The sequence below is a fragment of the Physella acuta genome, unplaced genomic scaffold (assembly GCF_028476545.2).
Source record: "Physella acuta isolate Inbredline_101_S28 unplaced genomic scaffold, ASM2847654v3 ptg000777l, whole genome shotgun sequence".
Classification (NCBI taxonomy): Eukaryota; Metazoa; Mollusca; class Gastropoda; family Physidae; genus Physella; species Physella acuta.
Genome location: NW_026732295.1, coordinates 268554 through 292051, shown reverse-complemented (window position 1 = coordinate 292051; position 23498 = coordinate 268554). Strand labels below are relative to the sequence as shown.

The 23498-nt window shown below is 36.6% G+C and overlaps 1 protein-coding gene across 1 annotated transcript in view; it reads left to right on the top strand.

The window, feature by feature from the left end:
- The first annotated feature begins 630 nt into the window (after positions 1–630).
- The window catches only part of LOC131950708 (receptor-type tyrosine-protein phosphatase mu), a 29682-nt gene continuing 6814 nt past the window's right edge, over positions 631–23498 (top strand). The window contains exons 1-15 of the mRNA XM_059312934.1: positions 631–738; positions 2224–2367; positions 4721–4849; positions 5788–5898; positions 9874–10014; positions 10457–10550; positions 13124–13170; positions 14783–14880; positions 16303–16390; positions 16643–16719; positions 17142–17175; positions 17809–17900; positions 19471–19584; positions 19763–19908; positions 20681–20816. Coding sequence (XP_059168917.1) covers positions 636–738; positions 2224–2367; positions 4721–4849; positions 5788–5898; positions 9874–10014; positions 10457–10550; positions 13124–13170; positions 14783–14880; positions 16303–16390; positions 16643–16719; positions 17142–17175; positions 17809–17900; positions 19471–19584; positions 19763–19908; positions 20681–20816 — 1554 coding nt within the window. The 5' untranslated portion in view covers positions 631–635. The remainder of the gene's footprint in view (positions 739–2223; positions 2368–4720; positions 4850–5787; positions 5899–9873; positions 10015–10456; positions 10551–13123; positions 13171–14782; positions 14881–16302; positions 16391–16642; positions 16720–17141; positions 17176–17808; positions 17901–19470; positions 19585–19762; positions 19909–20680; positions 20817–23498) is intronic.

The following is a 23498-nucleotide window of genomic DNA, read 5'->3' as shown; positions in this document are numbered from 1 at the left end:
TAACATAGCACTAAAGCAAAAGTTGGTGTCTGTCGCTACTTTGGAGACGTTTGACTCTGTTGTGGACTCTGATGACAATACGTGCCTTAAGAACGTCGGGGCTTTAACAATCTCGTTCAGTCAGCCGCATACATTATATGGCCTGCATATACGTACTCACTGTAAATGTCAAATTGTTTTGTACTAAACTATAGCTTTATTAATTAGCTCTATGAGTAGCTCTATAGAATAGTTTTACATTGGCGGGCATCAGTTAAAATAAAGAAGTACTCTCATAAACAAATGACACATCGATTTAATATTTTTAAAACCGTAAAATATTAGGCAAATATTTCAAATCGAACGTTGAGTTAGGGTGTTTGAGATTTTAAACTTTATCTATTTTTAAAATTGTTTTTATATGTATAGGCTATATATAGGCCTATATATATATATATATATATATATATATATATATATATATATATATATATATATATGAAAACTTGACTATGCTGAATCAGCACGCCACGTCATAATTTTTTAAATTTACTTTTTGTCCATACATACAAGCCTATCCCGTTCAATTGCAAAGCTATCTTAAGCAAATTGAAACGCTGTTCGTAGTTGTTATTTTGAATGGTCGCTGGATTGTTATGAATGAACTCAATTATACTGCATTAAAACATATTTCTAATTTTGAATTTGTGGATACTTCGGTCCAAGTCTTTACGGCCTGTGAGTTTCTAATCTATGGAGGTAAGTTCTTTATCTAGTAGATTCTATTATATCTGTTAGAAATAAACTACAGTCTCAGAAATAACCAATAAGAACAATAACCTATCAAATGTAGCTATTATTACTTGCATGACGTTCTCTCTAGCTATAGCCTCAGCCATAACTTGTATGACGTTCTCTCTAGCTATAGCCACAGCCATAACTTGCATGACGTTCTCTCTAGCTATAGCCACAGCCATAACTTGTATGACGTTCTCTCTAGCTATAGCCTCAGCCATAACTTGTATGACGTTCTCTCTAGCTATAGCCTCAGCCATAACTTGCATGACGTTCTCTCTAGCTATAGCCACAGCCATAACTTGCATGACGTTCTCTCTAGCTATAGCCACAGCCATAACTTGTATGACGTTCTCTCTAGCTATAGCCACAGCCATAACTTGCATGACGTTCTCTCTAGCTATAGCCACAGCCATATCTTGTATGACGTTCTCTTTAGCTATAGCCTCAGCCATAAATTGTATGACGTTCTCTTAAATGTAGCTATATGACTTCTACATATATTTTAAATGTAGTAAATAAAACCAAACCAAGCTAAACGATTTGAATTAATATATCCATCGCTAGTTGATTGGCGACCGATAATAAAGACGTTTGGTTTATTACTGACATTACACAACACCGAATTATCAGTTTAGTTAATTTTGCTTGACGACGTCATACTAATAATGTCTAATTTATTTTGCCATTTAAATTTTTGATTTATTATAATCTTTGAACAGATGTTGTGTAATCTATGAACAGATGTTGTGTAATCTTAAAACAGATGTGTGTAATCTATGAACAGATGTTGTGTAATCTATGAACAGATGTTGTGTAATCTATGAACAGATGTTGTGTGTAATGTATGAACAGATGTTGTGTAATCTTAAAACAGATGTTGTGTAATATCTGAACCGATGTTGTGTAATCTTAAAACAGATGTTGTGTAATCTCTGAACAGATATTGCGTGTAATCTCTGAACAGATATTGCGTGTAATCTATGAATAGATCTTGTATGTTGTTTATGAACAGATGTTGTGTAATCTATGAACAGATGTTGTGTTTAATCTATGAACAGATGTGAGTAATCTATGAACAGATGTTGTGTGTAATCTATGAACAGATGTTGTGTATAATCTTTGAACAGTTGTGTGTATAATCTATGAAGAGATGTTCTGTAATCTATGAACAGATGTTGTGTTTAATCTATGAACAGATCTTGTATGTAATCTATGAACAGATGTTGTGTTTAATCTATGAACAGATGTTGTGTGTAATCTATGAACAGATATGTGTAATCTATGAACAGATGTTGTGTGTAATCTACGAACAGATATGTTTAATCTATGAACAGATGTTCCATAATCTATGAACAGATGGTGTGTGTAATCTATGAACAGATATGTGTAATCTATGAACAGATATGTGTAATCTATGAACAGATGTTGTGTGTAATCTATGAACAGATGTTGTGTGTAAACCTGGACAGTTCGGACTGGAGTGCGAGCACACTTGTCGTTGTGCCAAAAGAAGCGACTTCTGCTTCCTACAAACCGGATACTGTGTATTTGGTTGCCCAGCGGGGTTTAAAGGAGTAGGATGCCTAACGCGTGAGTAACGCAGTTCAATGTTACAACTTGCAGGTGCTTTTTTAGCTTGTGGTACTAGAGACTTGCAGGTGCATCCCATGAACTCTAGCTTGTAGTACTAGAGACTTGCAGGTGCATCCCATGAACTCTAGCTTGAGGTCCTAGAGACTTGCAGGTGCATCCCATGAACTCTAGCTTGAGGTCCTAGAGACTTGCAGGTGCATCCCATGAACTCTAGCTTGAGGTCCTAGAGACTTGCAGGTGCATCCCATGAACTCTAGCTTGTGGTACTAGAGACTTGCAGGTGCATCCCATGAACTCTAGCTTGTGGTACTAGAGACTTGCAGGTGCATCCCATGAACTCTAGCTTGTGGTACTAGAGACTTCCAGGGGCATTCGATGAACTCTAGCTTGTGGTACTAGAGACTTGCAGGTGCATCCGATGAACTCTAGCTTGTGGTACTAGAGACTTGCAGGTGCATCCCATGAACTCTAGCTTGTGGTACTAGAGACTTGCAGGTGCATTCGATGAACTCTAGCTTGTGGTACTAGAGACTTGCAGGTGCATCCGATGAACTCTAGCTTGTGGTACTAGAGACTTCCAGGGGCATCCGATGAACTCTAGCTTGTGGTACTAGAGACTTGCAGGTGCATCCCATGAACTCTAGCTTGTGGTACTAGAGACTTGCAGGTGCATCCCATGAACTCTAGCTTGTGGTACTAGAGACTTCCAGGGGCATTCGATGAACTCTAGCTTGTGGTACTGGAGACTTGCAGGTGCATCCCATGAACTCTAGCTTGTGGTACTAGAGACTTGCAGCTGCATCCCATGAACTCTAGCTTGTGGTACTAGAGACTTGCAGGTGCATCCCATGAACTCTAGCTTGTGGTACTAGAGACTTGCAGGTGCATCCCATGAACTCTAGCTTGTGGTACTAGAGACTTGCAGGTGCATCCCATGAACTCTAGCTTGTGGTACTAGAGACTTGCAGGTGCATCCGATGAACTCTAGCTTGTGGTACTAGAGACTTGCAGGTGCATCCCATGAACTCTAGCTTGTGGTACTAGAGACTTGCAGGTGCATCCCATGAACTCTAGCTTGTGGTACTAGAGACTTGCAGGTGCATCCCATGAACTCTAGCTTGTGGTACTAGAGACTTCCAGGGGCATTCGATGAACTCTAGCTTGTGGTACTAGAGACTTGCAGGTGCATCCGATGAACTCTAGCTTGTGGTACTAGAGACTTGCAGGTGCATCCCATGAACTCTAGCTTGTGGTACTAGAGACTTCCAGGGGCATTCGATGAACTCTAGCTTGTGGTACTAGAGACTTGCAGGTGCATCCGATGAACTCTAGCTTGTGGTACTAGAGACTTGCAGGTGCATCCCATGAACTCTAGCTTGTGGTACTAGAGACTTCCAGGGGCATTCGATGAACTCTAGCTTGTGGTACTAGAGACTTGCAGGTGCATCCGATGAACTCTAGCTTGTGGTACTAGAGACTTCCAGGGGCATTCGATGAACTCTAGCTTGTGGTACTAGAGACTTGCAGGTGCATCCGATGAACTCTAGCTTGTGGTACTAGAGACTTGCAGCTGCATCCCATGAACTCTAGCTTGTGGTACTAGAGACTTCCAGGGGCATCCGATGAACTCTAGCTTGTGGTACTAGAGACTTGCAGGGGCATCCGATGAACTCTAGCTTGTGGTCCCAGCTAGAGACTTCCAGGGGCATCCGATGAACTCTAGCTTGTGGTACTAGAGACTTCCAGGGGCATCCGATGAACTCTAGCTTGTGGTCCCAGCTAGAGACTTCCAGGGGCATCCGATGAACTCTAGCTTGTGGTACTAGAGACTTCCAGGGGCATCCGATGAACTCTAGCTTGTGGTCCCAGCTAGAGACTTCCAGGGGCATCCGATGAACTCTAGCTTGTGGTACTAGAGACTTCCAGGGGCATCCGATGAACTCTAGCTTGTGGTCCCAGCTAGAGACTTGCAGATGCACATCCCTAGCTCTGTCGATACACTTGCTTGTTTTCACAAGAGTTAGAGTAGAAATCATTCTCCGTTTTGTTAGCTTTAATGCATGCTGATTGCTTCTGATTGAAACTCAACTAAGTCTAAAATTAAATGCATTTATTCTACAACTGAAACTTATGCAAGTCATCTAATGCTGCTAGGCAAAAAAAAAATTATAAAATCAGGTTTTTCTCAAAAATCTATAAACTATAAAACTTTTGGTAAAACGTAAACGTTACTTTCCTTTTGCCAACTTTATTTAAAATTTAAATAAAACAAGCTATTTCATTTACATTAAACTAACTAAAACAATTGAAACTAGACTCGTGTCTAAAACATGAACTCCTACCATTTCAGCCTGTATTCCGCCATACTACGGTCATGACTGTTCACGGATCTGTAGTTCCAACTGCGAAAATCTCATTTGTGATAGCGTTGATGGAAAATGTAAACGATGTGTTCCGGGGCGGTTTGGAGACTATTGCGGTAAAGCATTTATTTCTATACTTTCAGAAAGTAAATAATGATATCAATGTCAGTATATTGAACACTTCCTGAAAAAAATTTAAGTTTTAGCATAAGGTCCTGAAAGAAATAATTAATTATTTTATCATAACGTTCTGAAGGAAATAAGTATTTATTTTATCATTAAGTCCTGAAACTATTTCGAAAGTCGCGAAAGGCACAAATGGAAATTACATCCAAAAACCCAAAAAATTATCAGAAAAACGATTTCCCAAGAACCAAGCATCTGTGCGAAAAATAGTCAGATAACGTATACCACATAAAGTTGTCTTAAGAAAAATGAGGAGCCCCAAAAACAAATATTGCCTGAAACAAAGCATAGGTTATATTTCTACATTTTATGTAAGAAACATTGACAGAGACTATTGTCTTAGATATGTTATATTGTAACACAAGTTAATTAAAACCTAACTACACCCTCAGAGCTGTGTTGGGCAAATATACTTAAGTTTTCTAAAAGACCGTCAGTTCCGCATGTAGGTTAAAAGGGGTCGTCCATAAATGACGTCACGCTTTTTTGACCATTTTTACCTCCCCCCTCCCCTCCGTCACACGTTGTCACAAAAAGCCAGACACCCCCCCCCCCTAAAATGACGTCACACTTCAGCCGACAACCCCCCCCCCCCTCAAAATTGCAGTTGAATTTTTTTTAAACATCGATATTTTTCTAAAATCTTGTCTGAACTCTGTCAAAATAGAGCATTTCAATCAATTCCTATTACAATTTATTAAAACAGTTATCTAAAACGCGAAGTAACGAAGCCATAACTGATATGTCAGTGTGTAATGTTTAACTTTGAATGAAGTAACGAAGCCATAACTGATATAACACTGTGTAATGTTTAACTTTCAATGAAGTAACGAAGCCATAACTGATATAACACTGTGTAATGCCACAGAAACCGCTCAGCTGGAGTGTAGCTCTAACTGTGCCTATAAAAAATGTCGCTCCGACAACTTCACCTGCATCAGCTGTATAAAGGGACGGCACGGAGAGTATTGTGAAAAAGGTAATTTACTTGTTTAAATGTCCGAATCCTGCATCAGATGCCTTTCCTTGAATAGATTTCAATACTTTTGTACGGTAATATGTTTACTAACGACTATCTACATATCTTAATGTACCGGTAGATTATTAAAATATTTGAACCTGTGTACCCAATATGAAAATGTCTGACTAAATTACATCTAAAGATTCCTGACTGCCAAATATCAAAATGTCTGACTACTTTACATCTAAAGATTCCTGACTTCCCAATATGAAAATGTCTGACTACTTTACATCTAAAGATTCCTGACTAATATCTAAATCTAAACATTCCTTTGGATCATTGTAGTTTGACTAATGTACATGTATATATTCATGTTGAGTATCAAAATGTCAGTTATTCAAACCTCATTTTGCGTTATTAGTGCATGCTTTTATTTTGTCGTCTGCTAGAGTGTATTAATATCTTCTAATTTTTAGTATACTTACTAGACTACCCGTCATCCCTTGGATAACTGTGGGTTTCGGGGGTCATCCATAAAAAACATCACGTCTGTCACTTATCGTCACGAAAAACCAGACCCCACATTCAAAAAGATGTTTTTTATCTTTAAAAACACCAAAAACAACGATTTCGGACTATCCCTTTATATACTGACGTCACAGGTGACCTACTCAACTCTACTTCACCTGCCCAGTGTCCCCCCAAGTCTCAGACAACATGTTTTTATCGTTTAAAAAACGATTCCAGCCAAATATGTCTCTGCCCACACTATCCCTTCATATACTTAGGACAAAGAAACAGATTAACTCTACTTCACCTGCCCTGTATCCCACCAAGTTCAGATATGCAACTTTATCATTCACATCTAAAAAAATATAAAAAAATTGAAAAAAAAAGTAACATTGGCGTATTGGTCTAGAACCCGTACCACCCGCTTGAAAACCGATTACACTAGCAACTTAGCTATTTTACTCTAGACGTCACTGATGTTTTTTTATACTATAGTTTAATACTTTGAGTCTCCTTATGCAACTTGATTTACGCGCATAGATCTAGATCAGGGGTTCCCAACCCTGTACCCGCCTCTCACTATTCGACAGAGACAGATTTTATCATAAACAATATTGAAAGGTTGAAGGGGGATGGAAATTAAAAGTTTGAGGGGGGGGGGGGGGTGCAAATCGAAAGTTTGAGTAGGGGGGGGGGGGTGCAAATCGAAAGTTTAAGGGGGGGGGGTGCAAATCGAAAGTTATGTCCCCGGTCGCCGGGAAGGGTCGCTACGCCTCTGGAAGGAGTTTGTCGATTTAAATTAGGTGGTACCCGCCTCCCTACCGATATTTTAGAATGTGCTCTAGAGTAAAAAAAAAAAGGTTGTTAAAGTTATGGCCGACAGAAAATTAGCTTTAGAACGCGTTAAACATCTAAATCGGCAACTAAATCTTGGATTGAAGTCGCCATTTTATTGTACTGAAAAGTAAACACATTATGTGACGTCACTATTCAGTTAAAATAAAGCCATTGTTTGAAAAATTTAAAATTAATGTAAACCAACTTGAGTTTTGATAGAGATAACAAGTGCGACCAGAGGCGTGGTACTAGAGAGCATTGCGTCTCATCAGAAAAGTTATGATCTTTTTAATGTAATTGCTGTAGCACTAATGTTAGAAAACAGTTTCTTGCTTCCAGTCAAGAAAAAGGTTTATCGTTTAGATATTATGAATTCTCTCTCTCTCTCTCTCTCTCTCTCTCTCTCTCTCTCTCTCTCTCTCTCTCTCTCTCTCTCTCTCTCTCTCTCTCTCTCTCTCACCAAACTACAAGTATATTTACAATTGTATATATTAGATTATTATTTTTAGACATCTTTATTCGGGAACGGGAATCCCCGCAGGTTATTAGTTATCTTTTTTTGCGTTTTCGTTTTGGTCTGTTTTTTTTTTTTTTTTTTTTTTTTTGCGCACGAAGAGGAATTCGTTTTGGTCGGTCGCACCAGAAAGCTCTTTTATAGAGACCTGCACCAAACTACAAGAAGATATACAATTTTATATATTAGATTATTATTTTTAATCAAAGACGGGTGAAGTAACAATGGACATCTTTATTCAAGAACGGGAATTCCCGCAGGTTATTAGTTCTCTATCTCTATTTTTTTTTGGCATGTTCGTTTCTATCTGTCCTTTTTTTTGCGCACGAAGGGGAATTCACTTTTGTCGGTTTCACCAGAAAACTCTTTTATAGAGACCTGCACCAAACTACAAGAAGATATACAAATTTATATAATAATAGCCGTCCCGGTTTGTGTTGTGTTGTGTTTATGTTGTGTTTTTGTTTTGTTTAAGTTGTGATTGTGTTGTGTTTTTACTTTCTCGTATATACGAAGTATAGAGAAAGTCTTGTAATCGTGCAAAAAAAAAAAAATCGAGATTTTTGCAAATCTCGACGTTTTACATCTCACTGATACGGAAAAACATAATTTTGCAATCTTGTCCGTATGTCTGTGTGTCCGTGTGTGTGTGTGTGTGTGTGTGTGTGTGTGTGTGTGTCCGTGTGTAAACACGATAACTTGAGTACCGTTACAGCTAGGTTGATGAAATTTCATATACAAGTATTATATCAAAATCGTAGATCCGTATCAACTTTTGAGCGATTTCGGATAACCGGAAGTGGTACTTTTTCTACTTTGAATTTTTCAAAAGCCTATAACTTGAGTACTATTTCAGATAGATAAATGAAATTTCACATGTAAGTAAAAGATCTAATTCTCTACCTTCTGTTAAATTTTGAGTAATTTCCGTTGATCGGAAGTAGTACTTTACGCTACTTCCGATTTCTCAAAAAACTAATGTAAATTTATAAAGTACTAATACTATTGCGCACTATTATACACACCTTTATTAGGCGTTCGCTTGGTGCGCAATTGTTTTTTACTGAGATTCTATTCTATTTTTAAAAGTTTCAGTATTTAAAATGGATTAAAGATCATAACTATATCCCCAGTTACCATCCCCTGTTGTTTTATATAAGAATATTCGAGAAAGTTTAGGGGAGATCACTACCGGTTTATTTTTTGGCGTGTTCGTTTTTGTCTGTCCTTTTTTGCGCACGAAGGGGAATTCATTTTTGTCGGTCTCACAAGAAAACTCTTTTATAGAGACCTGCACCAAACTACAAGTAGATTTACAGTTTTATATATTAGATTATTATTTTTAGACATCTTTATTCGGGAATGGGAATCCCCGCAGGCAGTGGCGTAGCGAGGTCGGGTGTCACCCGTTGCGGCACTTAATGGTGTCACCCCCCCCCCCCCAGAGGCGTTGCGACCCTTCCCGGGGACAAACTTTTGATTTGCACCCCCCTCAAGTTTTCGATTTGCACCACCCCCCCCCCTCAGACTTTCGATTTGCACCCCCCCCCCTTTTTTGCGCACGAAGGGGAATTCATTTTTGTCGGTCTCACAAGAAAACTCTTTTATCGAGACCTGCACCAAACTACAAGAAGATATACAATATAGTAGACGAGCCGACCCGCTGCGTATCATACGCCGCTATTTAGTTGTTTTTTTTTCTACTTTTCAGTAATTTATAATTTGTGAATTCGACAGTACCAATGCTGCCATTGAAAATATTTGCTTAAAAACACTACCCCCCCCCCCCACGTGAAAGCAGCCTCCTCTTAGTTACCTCCTGTAAGTTTAAAATCGTTTCAAACTAAATTATCTGCCCCTAATAGCCGTCACCAAACACGTCTCTGTGATTGTAAAATGTAAACAGAGTGAACACCGCTCACCAGATCATGTGGGGGTGGGGTGGGGGTGGTAGTGATAGAGAGGAAGAGAGGGGACTGCAAAGGCGCGCTTGCAGCTTGTTTTCTAACTGATCCCAGAAGAGAATTATATATATATAGATTATTATTTTTAATCAAAGACGGGTCTTTGAAAATTGCTCTGTTTACAGAATGTACTAACAATACGTTTGGTGAAAATTGCTCTGTTTACAGAATGTACTAACAATACGTTTGGTGAAAATTGCTCTCAAAAGTGTAGTAAGGGCTGCCACCTAGGGGCTGTTAAAAGCAGCCAAGTCTGTGACCCAGTTTCTGGAGAATGTGTGGCTGCTGCTATTCAAACGGCTGACATTCGTAAGTACAAAACATTAAAAAAATTTCCATTGAAAAAAAAACCAATGTAACGACGACACAATGCATGTAGTGCTGAGTGCTTAAAGCAAAACAGTAATGCTCATATACGTACGGCTAATTGGACATGCAAATGAGACAATCGCGATCATTTATGCTGTTCATAACACAGGGCGATTTATGCATTAAAACTGTGAAAGCAACAGAAACTAAGAGACGAATAAATGAAATATTTAATAAACAATGCCCTCCTGTGTCTAATAAAACATTGCGGGTTTTTAAAACAACTTAACCGAAGGAATTTTTTTTATGAATATAAAATTAGATAACATTTAAATAAAATAGTTTGGTCTTGTGAACATGCAGATGATTGCCTTTAATATACAAGTATTCGTCCAAATAAAATTCAGGTGAAAAAATGTCCCCTGTAAAATGTTTTTTCTAGTCCAGCGCCAAGGAATCGTGGAAACGCTTCTAACAGTATTGCTTATATGTTTAGCAATTCCAATGTGTTTAACTTTTGGAGGAGTCATTTACAGGTATGTTAAAAGACTATTCCTTTTAACTTTATGGTTTTAGGACATTATTCCCCCTCCCCCTTCAATTACCCTCCAGGCATGCCCCACATTACCCCTGAAGTCATCATTATTGATTATTTTATGTCAATTACCCCCTCGGGTCATTTAGGAAATGGAATAGCCACGTATAGAGATAGTGATATAATATGTATTTTAAAGAGTGAAAATTCAAATATCAATAACCAACACATCTTAAATGTGGTGCCACTGTATAGCCCGAGATATGTCCTACAGATTAAGATATAGTCTTAACACAAGTCATCGGTACCATTGGATCTGTGTAGGATTCAAGAATAATCTGAACTAGATTTTAGCTTATTCTTACTTGAACATGAATAACGTTCTCGGCATTTGTGGAATTCAATAATAAACTGAACTAGATTTTAGCTTATTCTTACTTGAACATGAATAATGTTCTCAGCATTTGTGGAATTCAATAATAAACTGAACTAGATTTTAGCTTATTCTTACTTGAACATGAATAATGTTCTTAGTATTTGAGGAATTCAATAATAAACTGAACTAGATTTTAGCTTATTCTTACTTGAACATGACTAACGTTCTTAGTATTTGTGGAATTCAATAATAAACTGAACTAGATTTTAGCTTATTCTTACTTGAACATGACTAACGTTCTCAGTATTTGTGGAATTCAATAATAAACTGAACTAGATTTTAGCTTATTCTTACTTGAACATGACTAACGTTCTTAGTATTTGTGGAATTCAATAATAAACTGAACTAGATTTTAGCTTATTCTTACTTGAACATGACTAACGTTCTCAGTATTTGTGGAATTCAATAATAAACTGAACTAGATTTTAGCTTATTCTTACTTGAACATGAATAATGTTCTTAGTCAGTGGCGTAGCGAGGTCGGGTGTCACCCGGTGCGGCACTTAATGGTGTCACCCCCCCCCCCCCCCAGAGGCATAGAGACCCTTCCCAGGGACAAACTTTCAAATTTTCGATTTGCACCCCCCCCCTCTCAAACTTTCGATTTGCACCCCCCCCCCCCCCTCGAGTTTTCGATTTGCACCCCCCTCAAACTTTCGATTTGCACCCCCCCCCCTCGAGTTTTTCTCTATATATTTTGCTATTTTTTGCCTTGGTGTCACCCCCCTAAATGGTGTCACCCGGTGCGGTCCGCACCCCCCGCCCCCCCTCGCTACGCCCCTGTTCTTAGTATTTGTGGAACTCAATAATAAACTGAACTAGATTTTAGTTTATTCTTACTTGAACATGAATAATGTTCTTAGTATTTGTGGAATTCCGAAATGTGTACACGTGTCAGTGGTTCTTAACCTGGGATGGAACGAATCCCAGAGTTCGTTGAGTCAGCCTCAAGGTTTTACAGAGGTCAGGTCACACCCCCGACTCGTATGGTTTGCGGGCCCTGGTTTGCGGTCGGATATAGTCAGTGCAGCCGATATAACTAGTGGCTCCGGTGGATGACATAATAAGGTGTGCCGTACCGAATCACACGCAGAGATATCGTGATATTTCTATATCGAAGAGCGTTACTAATCGTGTCAAAGCCACCTATACAGGCGTACGTTGATCGTGAATATACATGCTGTGACGGCATTATTGTTATCTCTATATCAAGATCCAGGTGTCGACTTCTGATTGTCGTGATATTACGTCGATTGAACTCATTTTAATATTTTAATCCTCCTCTATTACGTTGACCAAAAAAAAAGTGGTCTGAATTCCATACGTAAAGGAGATTGATGCCAGTCAGCGTCCTACCTGCTGGATTATAATGCCGAGTTAAGCAATGTGCGATTCTAATCAAGCACCGGCAAAATTACCTGAACACTTCCTTAATGAAGGACACAAGAACACAACGCTTGCTGAATTCCAGATGAATTTCTGAGCTGGTGTCGGGAAGGCAACAGTAGAAGTAAAATTGATTTGCAATGAATATTCACAATGAAGTTTGTGTTCTTGTGTGTATATCTATTTGGATGATTTTGCTCTTTGAACAGCAGCAAAATATATATCTATGTTATCAATTTGTAAGTAACATTGTATGTGTCGTGTTAAGAAGGGTTCAATGAATGTGCGTATGAAGCGGGTGGTTTCGGTACCTCCAAAAATGTTAAGAACAACTTATCTATGTTGAACAGAAATATTTAACAGTAGGTTTATTCAGAGTAGACTGACCATGTACTACACAATAAGCTTACCATGTGCTACATAGTAGACTGACCATGTATTATCATTGTACACCAGGGGTCTCCAAACTTTTCAGACCGAGGGCCGCATTACCTATTAAATTTCAGTTCGGGGGCCAGTTTCTTCCAGGCATGTTTTTGATTTTTCTGGGCAAATTTCCTCAGCCATCACCAACACACGTTTGTTTCCGTGGACAAAATGATCTCCGCGGGCCGGATGAGAGGACCTCGCGGGCCGCATCCGGCCCGCGGGCCGTAGTTTGGAGACCCCTGTTGTACACTGACCATGTCCTATCATAATACAAATTGTATTGCACACACTCATGTGTCTTGTATCTAACGGGTGATCTGAAGGAAGTCAAAGAAAATTGCACATAGCAGGCCAAGTATAATTGCGGAAAGTAAGTAACAAATTGTTTTCAATCCAGTTTACACTTATTTTATACTTTTCAAATTCTAGTTGTATTTTACGATTTTGACAAAGATTAGTGTCAGTCCTACCTGATTCCTTTTAATCGCCCACTCTGCTGGAAGCTTGGGTTGACGCCCATGCCTGTGATGTAGGCGTTGCGGTGTGAGTTGGAAGTTCTACTTGAGAATTTACGTAAAATGTTCAACATCTGCCACCAATTAAAATCTTTCAATTAATTTTTAGTAAAAGTATTGGTCGCTAAGTAACAAATATGGAGAGTGACCGATGCTTATATTAAAGAAATAAATTTAGTTTTATGTTCTTATTTTTGTGATTTTAAAGAGTGTAGTTAACGATTTTCAAATTTATTTTGTTTTTCATTTTTTTAGTAATTCATTCTCAAGGAAGATGACACTATGACACTCCGAGGCTAGACTAATAATATTTACTTTTTCTAGCGATCAGTAACTTACAATCCATTTATAAGACAGTTATCAGCTGATTCTCAGTCCACGGTCGACTCTCAAGCAGGGAGACAATTAGCCTCGACTAACAAGTCACCATCGTTGCCTCCCCTCATACTATTAAATTGTTCACTTTTCGAATTAACTATTAATGACTAAACTTAATGCTAATTAGATTTTGAAATGTATATTATTACATTGTCATCTGCGTTAATAAAAAGTTACCTTCTCGAACTTGATGGCTGATGTGGCAGGTGAAGTAGAGTTTACTATTTTCTCTTACCTCGGCAGAGGAATATGTGCATTAGAAGGGGTTAAAATACTGGTTAAACCATTTGTAACATCTCACAGACAAACATACACTCAACTAAATAATACATTATAATAAAAATATATTAAAATTCTACATCGAATATTCTACATCATTTGAATTCATCATATCGACCGGTGCTTTTAAATAATTATACTTTTACACACCGTGATGTATAATAATAGCTGTTTTTTTTAATACCCATATTATTACTACAAAAGTTTATATATATATATATATATATATATATATATATATATATATATATATATATATATATATATATATATATATATATATATATATATATATATTATTTTTTACTATTGTGTAAGTCAACATGTTCATTGAAAACATTCAGCAGAACACTATCTTAATTTTCTCCAAAGCAGATTGCTTTTTTTAAAAAAATGAATTAATTGGGTGCAACATGATAATAGTACTTATTTTAATGCTATAATAATTGCTGCAAAAATTGCAACTACCTGTGCATTAATAGATAAGCACCAGACGCGATGGGGATGTTTTGTTTGTGACAAACTGATCAAATAGTTATTTGTACAATTAAGTAGAATTATTCATGCACATTCAAAGTAATAAGACTCGTGAAGACATGGACTATTACAATTTCCATCCATCCATCCATCCGGCTATCCTTCCATCCGGCTATCCGTCCATCCATCCATCCATCCATCCATCCGTCCAAACGTCCATCCGCCCAACCTTCCGTATATCCGTCCACCGTTCCCCCGTCCCACCTGCCATCTGGCCGCTCATTTATTCATCCACCCTTTATTTTAAACAAGTGCATTTTTTTTAAATTACAGATAAAGGAAGAGGCGAAAATTTGACTGCAATACCTATAGACAGTTTCAACACCTACATGAAAGAACACACCGTCGAATTTCTCGAGAAACAATTTAAAGTAAATTCTATTTCAAGTAACCAACAATTTTAAGTAAAAACTTACCCCAAAGGTTGCTAATGAATTTAATTTACATATAGACCTCTAGTATTAAATATTTTTTATATGAATGTGTAAAACATTCCGTTAAGAGACGATTAAAATTAATAGATCGATTGCATAGGAGCTATTTGGCACATTTAAAACTTAGAGTATAATTTTAAATCAGGTACCTAAAACAATTTTTAATCCAGTAGAGTAACAGTTGTGTTAAATACCGACACACCTTTTTAAATTGCAAGTAAAACATCAAGTAACTACATTTAAATATAAGAAGTATGAGTAGTCGATCTTTATGCAGTGACTCTGACGATATTGTTAACGATTGCGAAGAAAGAGATTTAACATAGTAAACTCTGAGTGTACGTTAATTACCATCCATAATAGTGAGGTAGACACGCCCAGTGACCGCCCCTGTGTCAAAGCCGTCGGGAGCTTCTAGTTACAGTAGTGCAGGGACGCCGGGTACTGCATTTTACGCCGGGTATTGCCCCTGGTTCTGTTAAATCACCAGGTGGACGCTCCTGGTTCGATTTAGTCTCAAATTATAGTACTGCATCATGTCCATTATGTACAGTGTTTCTTCCAGACTTTTTCTCCAGGGGGGGGGGGGCACTTAAAAATATTTGGGGGGGGGGAGGGGGTGGCGGACACTGGTAAAATTAAAAATATATATTTTCTATATAAATTTCATTTCGTTCGGGGAGGGGGGGGGGGGGGGGCGGTAGACTTTCTTTCGTACCTATTGTTAGATAATGTGCTTCTTCTAGTGAACAATACCGCTATGAATTCCAATTTTAATGTTTAAATATAAAATATCGTACTAGTAGCATGTAAGAATATATATTTTATACCGTAATAGAGAAAAACATTTGTTTACATTTTTGTAAAAGAAGAAAAAAAAGACTGAAAATATTTTTTTTTAATTGAACAGAATATTGCACACGAAAACATTAGCTATTTCTACAATCAAAATAGGGGCAGAAAGTACCTATTAAATGTTACATAATATGTACGTGATCGCCAATAATTGTGACTAAAATGTTAATTTTTTACCCGGGTCTCGGGCGTTACCCCCACCTGATCATTAGCCCTCAACTTAATTAACTACTGTCCCTTAACACGCTGCATGATTACCCCACTACAGAATACATATTATACCACTACCTATCCTTGAGTTTCTCCATATACTCTCCCAAAATTTCACACAGTTCCTAACTAAAATCATATCATTATCCCTACACAATTACGTATTTTATATATATGTATATATATATATATATATATATATATATATATATATATATATATATATATATATATATATATATATATATATATATATATATATAGGTTTTGATACAATTATATCTTATATTAAAGTCTATACCAGAAAACGAAACAGCGAGTAAACAAACTGGCCTTGGTAAAGAAAATGTAACTAAAAATGTACGCCGGAGCATTACTGCATGTAAGTTATTCTCCATATGTTTGTATAACCGCAAACTTTCAAAGTAATTACAGCAATTTTAATCAATGAGTTTTAAAAAAAAAATTATAGTCAAGCAATATTTAACTAATTTTATTAATCTTTAATTGATGAAATGTAATAGTTATAATAGTTGTATAAACTGAAAGCTTATTGGCCATTCGTTTTGGTGACATTTAATGATACAACTTATGTTAAACAAATTTTTTTTTTTCTCGTGTTTCTTATTCCTAGTTGATCATTCTAGAGTGTACCTTATCCCCAACCAGGAGAAAAATCACGGAGATTATATCAACGCCTGCTTTGTTAACGTGAGACGTACAGTTCCTTTTCTATACGTTTTAAGACATTAATTTTTTAGGTTCTGTATTTAATAATGATTTTAACTTGTAGCTATTAACTTTACAATCAACTTACTTTATTCTGGTGTTAATTTAGTTGTGAGTTTGCTTGCTGTTCAACTGAGCGTATAAAACTTGTACGATTATTGTGTGTAAACTAGTACGGAGGTTGCCCGTTCAGTAAAAAGAATCCTATAAGATTACTTATCTTTCAATTGAAACTAAAATTAACTACGTTTTCTTTTTCTAAATTAGAGCTTATAACAATTCTGAAACAGACATGTATATGTTTTAAATGACCAAACTGTGTCAATTGTATACGCTTTAAATTAATGAGAAAATAAAAGAGTAAAAAAAATTAATGTATTAAATTTGGCGTTTCTTTCCAAAAGGTTCAAGGGAATGAAGAAATAATAGCATCACAAGGTGAGATAGATTTACCTGTGCAATATGTTATAAGATTAAGGTGGGGGTGCTGATAGGTCCCCAGCGGCAAACTTGTACCAACCTCTGATAATAAGAAATGTCTTTCTTGAATTCCGGCTCTGGTAAAATACTACACACTTCAAAACATTTAAAACAGTCACTAGGACTTCAAGCTAATCATTCTTTCTTTTTCTACGGACTAGAGTTTTTTGCAAAATTATTATAAACACATTATTCGGCATTTTTCGCCTAAAACTAATGTCTAAACTATTATTGCTTAGCTAGAAGTGTAACTATTTTTTTAGTGCTACTGCAAGGTTGCATTCAATAATCAACAGGACCTGACAAGTTTACTAGAGGAATGATCTTTTAATTATTCATTTTACGTACCCACTTTCAATGCCCGCTGTTTAAGGCACCACATAACCCAATCGATCTAACGTTAACGTTTACTGCTACATGTGAACAAGGACATTGGACTAACAAGAAAACTGATAGACTTAAAAAATAAAATTTCAAATTTACGCAATGAAAAAAATGACATTAGATAGACTTGGAGAAAATCAACTATTATAAGAAGCTAGATAGCTAAAATGAGACCAGATGAACAATCAGGGATTTTATTTGTCTAAGGTCCAAACACCTGGACTATTGTCGATTTTTTGCGGATGTTGAGGGAGAGAAACGTTGGTAAAGTCGTCATGTTGAACAATGTCAACGAAAAAGTAAGTTTATTTGCTTTAACCAGAGCGTACAAAAAGTAAGTTTATTTGCTTTAACCAGAGCGTACAAAAAGTAAGTTTATTTGCTTTAACCAGAGCGTACAAAAAGTAAGTTTATTTGCTTTAACCAGAGCGTACAAAAAGTAAGTTTATTTGCTTTAACCAGAGCGTACAAAAAGTAAGTTTATTTGCTTTAACCAGAGCGTACAAAAAGTAAGTTTATTTGCTTTAACCAGAGCGTACAAAAAGTAAGTTTATTTGCTTTAACCAGAGCGTACAAAAAGTAAGTTTATTTGCTTTAACCAGAGCGTACAAAAAGTAAGTTTATTTGCTTTAACCAGAGCGTACAAAAAGTAAGTTTATTTGCTTTAACCAGAGCGTACAAAAAGTAAGTTTATTTGCTTTAACCAGAGCGTACAAAAAGTAAGTTTATTTGCTTTAACGAGAGCGTACAAAAAGTAAGTTTATTTGCTTTAACCAGAGCGTACAAAAAGTAAGTTTATTTTCTTTAACCAGAGCGTACAAAAAGTAAGTTTATTTGCTTTAACCAGAATGTAGGATCGAAGAAAATCGATCTCGGCAAATTATGTTAGAAAAATAAATTACATCTCTTAAAATATACCCCATAGAAAAATTATCAACGCAGAATATTGTAGACTCATATAATTAAATGATATATGTCTAAGTCTTACAAATTGTAATCTTCCAACATTTAATACATAAACAAAATGCTCCTTAAATGAGTTAATATAAACAAAACGCCACCTGGTTAATTACTACCATAGTTTAAGGGCAGAAGTAGTTGGGGGGTGGCGATACGTAAATATCAATATTTCCTGGAGTATTATGGTAAACCTACTGTACAAACCTAGTGTTGTAGATGACAGTGATAAATGCATGTGGAGAGTTTCAGTCGTGAGAACCTTAATTTTAATTTTAAATTTTGCGTAAAAATGTTGAAGAGTTGAAAAGAAGGATAGAACATGGCACTGTTCGATCCCTCTTATAGGAGACAATAAAATGCAGTTTTATGGTGCACCTCACCAAAGTTGATCTCATCTAATGTTGATCTCACCCAAAGTTGATCTCAAACTTATATTTCAAAAAGCTCAATGGATACAAATAACATATTTGTAATAAGATCTTCTTAGTTGGTGCACTTAAACATTGATGTAAAGATTATTTGCTCTATTGAAATAACAAACTTAACAAAAATTAATATAAATCTTCCTAGAGCATTCATAAAGTAGTTCATGTATTAAGCATAACTATGCCTAGAGACAGGTATATCAACTTGAAAGGAGAAAAAACACCCCAATGAAAATAAAAAAGATGAATTAAAAGATATCAGTTTCTTTATCTTAAAATTTTATTTTAAAACCAAAAGTGCACAGCTGTTCTGCAACACTTATATGTAACATTAAAAATATTACATAGTCATAAAATTCATTGGCTGAATTCACTTGAATTAAAGCTTTCGACTTTGTAATCACATAAATACCATGTATTTTGTATTAAAGTATTCGAGTCTGTAATCACCTTAACACCGTGTATTTTGTTTCTATTGGTTTAGGATGTGGTTCAGTATTGGTCTGACAATGAGATCACCTTTGAGTGCATGAAAGTGAAGGTTCTGGACACTCAAGTCTACACTGACTACACAATCAGACAAATGGAATTAACAAAAGTAAATCATACGTTTTAAACTGGACAAGGCAGAGCTTGCGTAATTCAAACGCACCTCTGCTTCTATTCACTGCCTTCGAATAATGTTTTATTAAGCCATGTCAAAAGAAATAATGGAATAATGTTTTATTAAGCCACGTCAAAAGAAATAATGGCGTAGTGTTTGTTTGTTCTTCTAGGAAGACTTACCCCCATGGTCGCTGACCCAGTACCACTACACGTCGTGGCCCCAGGAGGGATACCCCCCGTGCATCTGGAGTTTAGTCAACTTTGAGAACAGAGTCTTCTTAGAGAGTATAAAGTATCACACTGTGGTTCATTGCAGGTCAGCCTGATTATGAAACCCATCAACGTATGCTAGCCCTAGGTCATACATCATCTTTATTTATCCCTGCGTCATCAAGTCACCCCTACCTCAACACACATACAATACAATTAATGTCTGTAAATTATCCTCCAACCTTGTCAAAACCTGGAGTAGGGCATAGGTCCCTATGAATGACCTTCAACCCGTTGCAGTAGCCATTTACGATCTTCGCTTTTGGAACCTACAAAGACGTCAACAATAAATCACCTCGTACTAACAACATTGATTAAATGTCACCCCCCCCCCCCTGCTACTTTTTACATCAGCGTGGAACATTTAACAAGCTATAAAATCACAATAACAATCAACTATTTCACAATATACTTTATTTGTTTAAATTCTTCTTGAAAGTTTTGTTTACGGATTATGTGTTGCTTCTTTTATCGAGATTGTGTCAGATCCATACCTATGTAGTTCTTTCCCCAAACTGTGCCAGATATTTGTTTGTCTAATTCACCTTTGTTTTTGTCGATATTTATTTATTAAAAATGGCGTAAAATTTTGTTGTCAACTAAGTAGACTGAAATAGTTGAAAATATTTATAGCACGACCAAACAGTCTGCATTGTTTTACTATCATTTTTTAATTACCCTAATTTTCTTATAATACTTCCAGTCATTTCAATTTTCATAATGGATTAATTTTTTTCAAGTATACTAATGGCATACTTTTAGTGCAGTGTTAAATTAGATCGTGTTTTAACTTTTCAACTTTCACATTGCTTTGATAGGACTGGGGCGGGTAGAACAGCGATGTTTATCGCACTACATGAACTGGTTAAACAAGCTAAAGCTACAAAAAAAGTTGACTTGGTGACGACAGTAAGAAAACTTAGGGAAGACAGGCCGCGGATGATAGAAAAGCTGGTAAGTTAGAAGGTATATATATATATATATATATATATATATATATATATATATATATATATATATATATATATATATATATATATATATAGTTATGTAATGGTAAGTTGGAAGATATATTAACTTAGGGAAGGCAGGCCTCGGTATATAGAAAAAGTGATAAGTTGGAAGATGTCGTCATTCAGGAAATACAGGCCTCTGGTGATTGAAAAAACTGGAGATATTATTATCTTAACATAAGGAAGATGGCCTTCTTATAGTTGAAAAATAGTTCGACAAGTTGTAATTGACAATTAATATTAGGGGTTCCTGTTAAACGATGTTATTTTCTAGTATTTTTATTCAGTGTAATGAAAAATAATGAGTTTAATATCTATTAGAACTATTTCATCAAGTACTAGGACTATACAACTGTAAAGAGCACACTCTCTCAGTGTGTGTTCTACAACTATGACTATAAAACTGTAAAGAGCACACTCTCTCTGCGTGTGTTCTACAACTATGACTATACAACTGTAAAGAGCACTCTCTCTGTGTGTGTTCTACAACTACGACTATGAATTCTGTGAAGAACACTCTCACTGTGTGTGTGTTCTACAACTATGACTATAAAACTGTAAAGAGCACACTCTCTGTGTGTGTTCTACAACTATGACTATAAAACTGTAAAGAGCACACTCTCTGTGTGTGTGTTCTACAACTACGACTATAAAACTGTAAAGAGCACACTCTCTGTGTGTGTGTTCTACAACTATGACTATACAACTGTAATGAGCACACTCTCAGTGTGTTCTACAACTACGACTATGAATTCTGTGAAGAGCATACTCTCTGTGTGTGTTCTACAACTACGACTATAAAACTGTAAAGAGCACACTCTCTGTGTGTGTTCTACAACTACGACTATAAAACTGTAAAGAGCACACTCTCTGTGTGTGTGTTCTACAACTACGACTATAAAACTGTAAAGAGCACACTCTCTGTGTGTGTGTTCTACAACTATGACTATACAACTGTAAAGAGCACACTCTATGTGTGTGTTCTACAACTACGACTATGAATTCTGTGAAGAGCACACTCTGTGTGTGTGTTCTACAACTACGACTATAAAACTGTAAAGAGCACACTCTATGTGTGTGTTCTACAACTACGACTATGAATTCTGTGAAGAGCACACTCTCTGTGTGTGTTCTACAACTACGACTATAAAACTGTAAAGAGCACACTCTCTGTGTGTGTGTTCTACAACTACGACTATAAAACTGTAAAGAGCACACTCTCTGTGTGTGTGTTCTACAACTATGACTATACAACTGTAAAGAGCACACTCTCAGTGTGTGTTCTACAACTACGACTATACAACTGTAAAGAGCACACTCTATGTGTGTGTTCTACAACTACGACTATGAATTCTGTGAAGAGCACACTCTCTGTGTGTGTTCTACAACTATGACTATAAAACTGTAAAGAGCACTCTCTCTGTGTGTGTTCTACAACTACGACTATGAATTCTGTGAAGAGCACACTCTCTGTGTGTGTTCTACAACTATGACTATAAAACTGTAAAGAGCACACTCTCTCTGTGTGTGTTCTACAACTACGACTATGAATTCTGTGAAGAGCACACCCTCTCAATGTGTTCTACAACTATGACTATAAAACTGTAAAGAGCACACTCTATGTGTGTGTGTTCTACAACTATGACTATAAAACTGTAAAGAGCACACTCTCTGTGTGTGTGTTCTACAACTACGACTATGAATTCTGTGAAGAGCACACTCTGTGTGTGTGTTCTACAACTACGACTATAAAACTGTAAAGAGCACACTCTATGTGTGTGTTCTACAACTACGACTATGAATTCTGTGAAGAGCACACTCTCTGTGTGTGTTCTACAACTACGACTATAAAACTGTAAAGAGCACACTCTCTGTGTGTGTTCTACAACTACGACTATAAAACTGTAAAGAGCACACTCTCTGTGTGTGTGTTCTACAACTACGACTATAAAACTGTAAAGAGCACACTCTCTGTGTGTGTGTTCTACAACTATGACTATACAACTGTAAAGAGCACACTCTCAGTGTGTGTTCTACAACTACGACTATACAACTGTAAAGAGCACACTCTATGTGTGTGTTCTACAACTACGACTATGAATTCTGTGAAGAGCACACTCTCTGTGTGTGTTCTACAACTATGACTATAAAACTGTAAAGAGCACTCTCTCTGTGTGTGTTCTACAACTACGACTATGAATTCTGTGAAGAGCACACTCTCTGTGTGTGTTCTACAACTATGACTATAAAACTGTAAAGAGCACACTCTCTCTGTGTGTGTTCTACAACTACGACTATGAATTCTGTGAAGAGCACACACTCTCTGTGTGTGTTCTACAACTATGACTATAAAACTGTAAAGAGCACACTCTCTGTGTGTGTTCTACAACTACGACTATAAAACTGTAAAGAGCACACTCTCTGTGTGTGTTCTACAACTATGACTATAAAACTGTAAAGAGCACACTCTCTGTGCGTGTTCTACAACTATGACTATAAAACTGTAAAGAGCACACTCTCTTTGTGTGTTCTACAACTACGACTATAAAACTGTGAAGAGCACACTCTCTGTGTGTGTTCTACAACTACGACTATGAATTCTGTGAAGAGCACACCCTCTCAA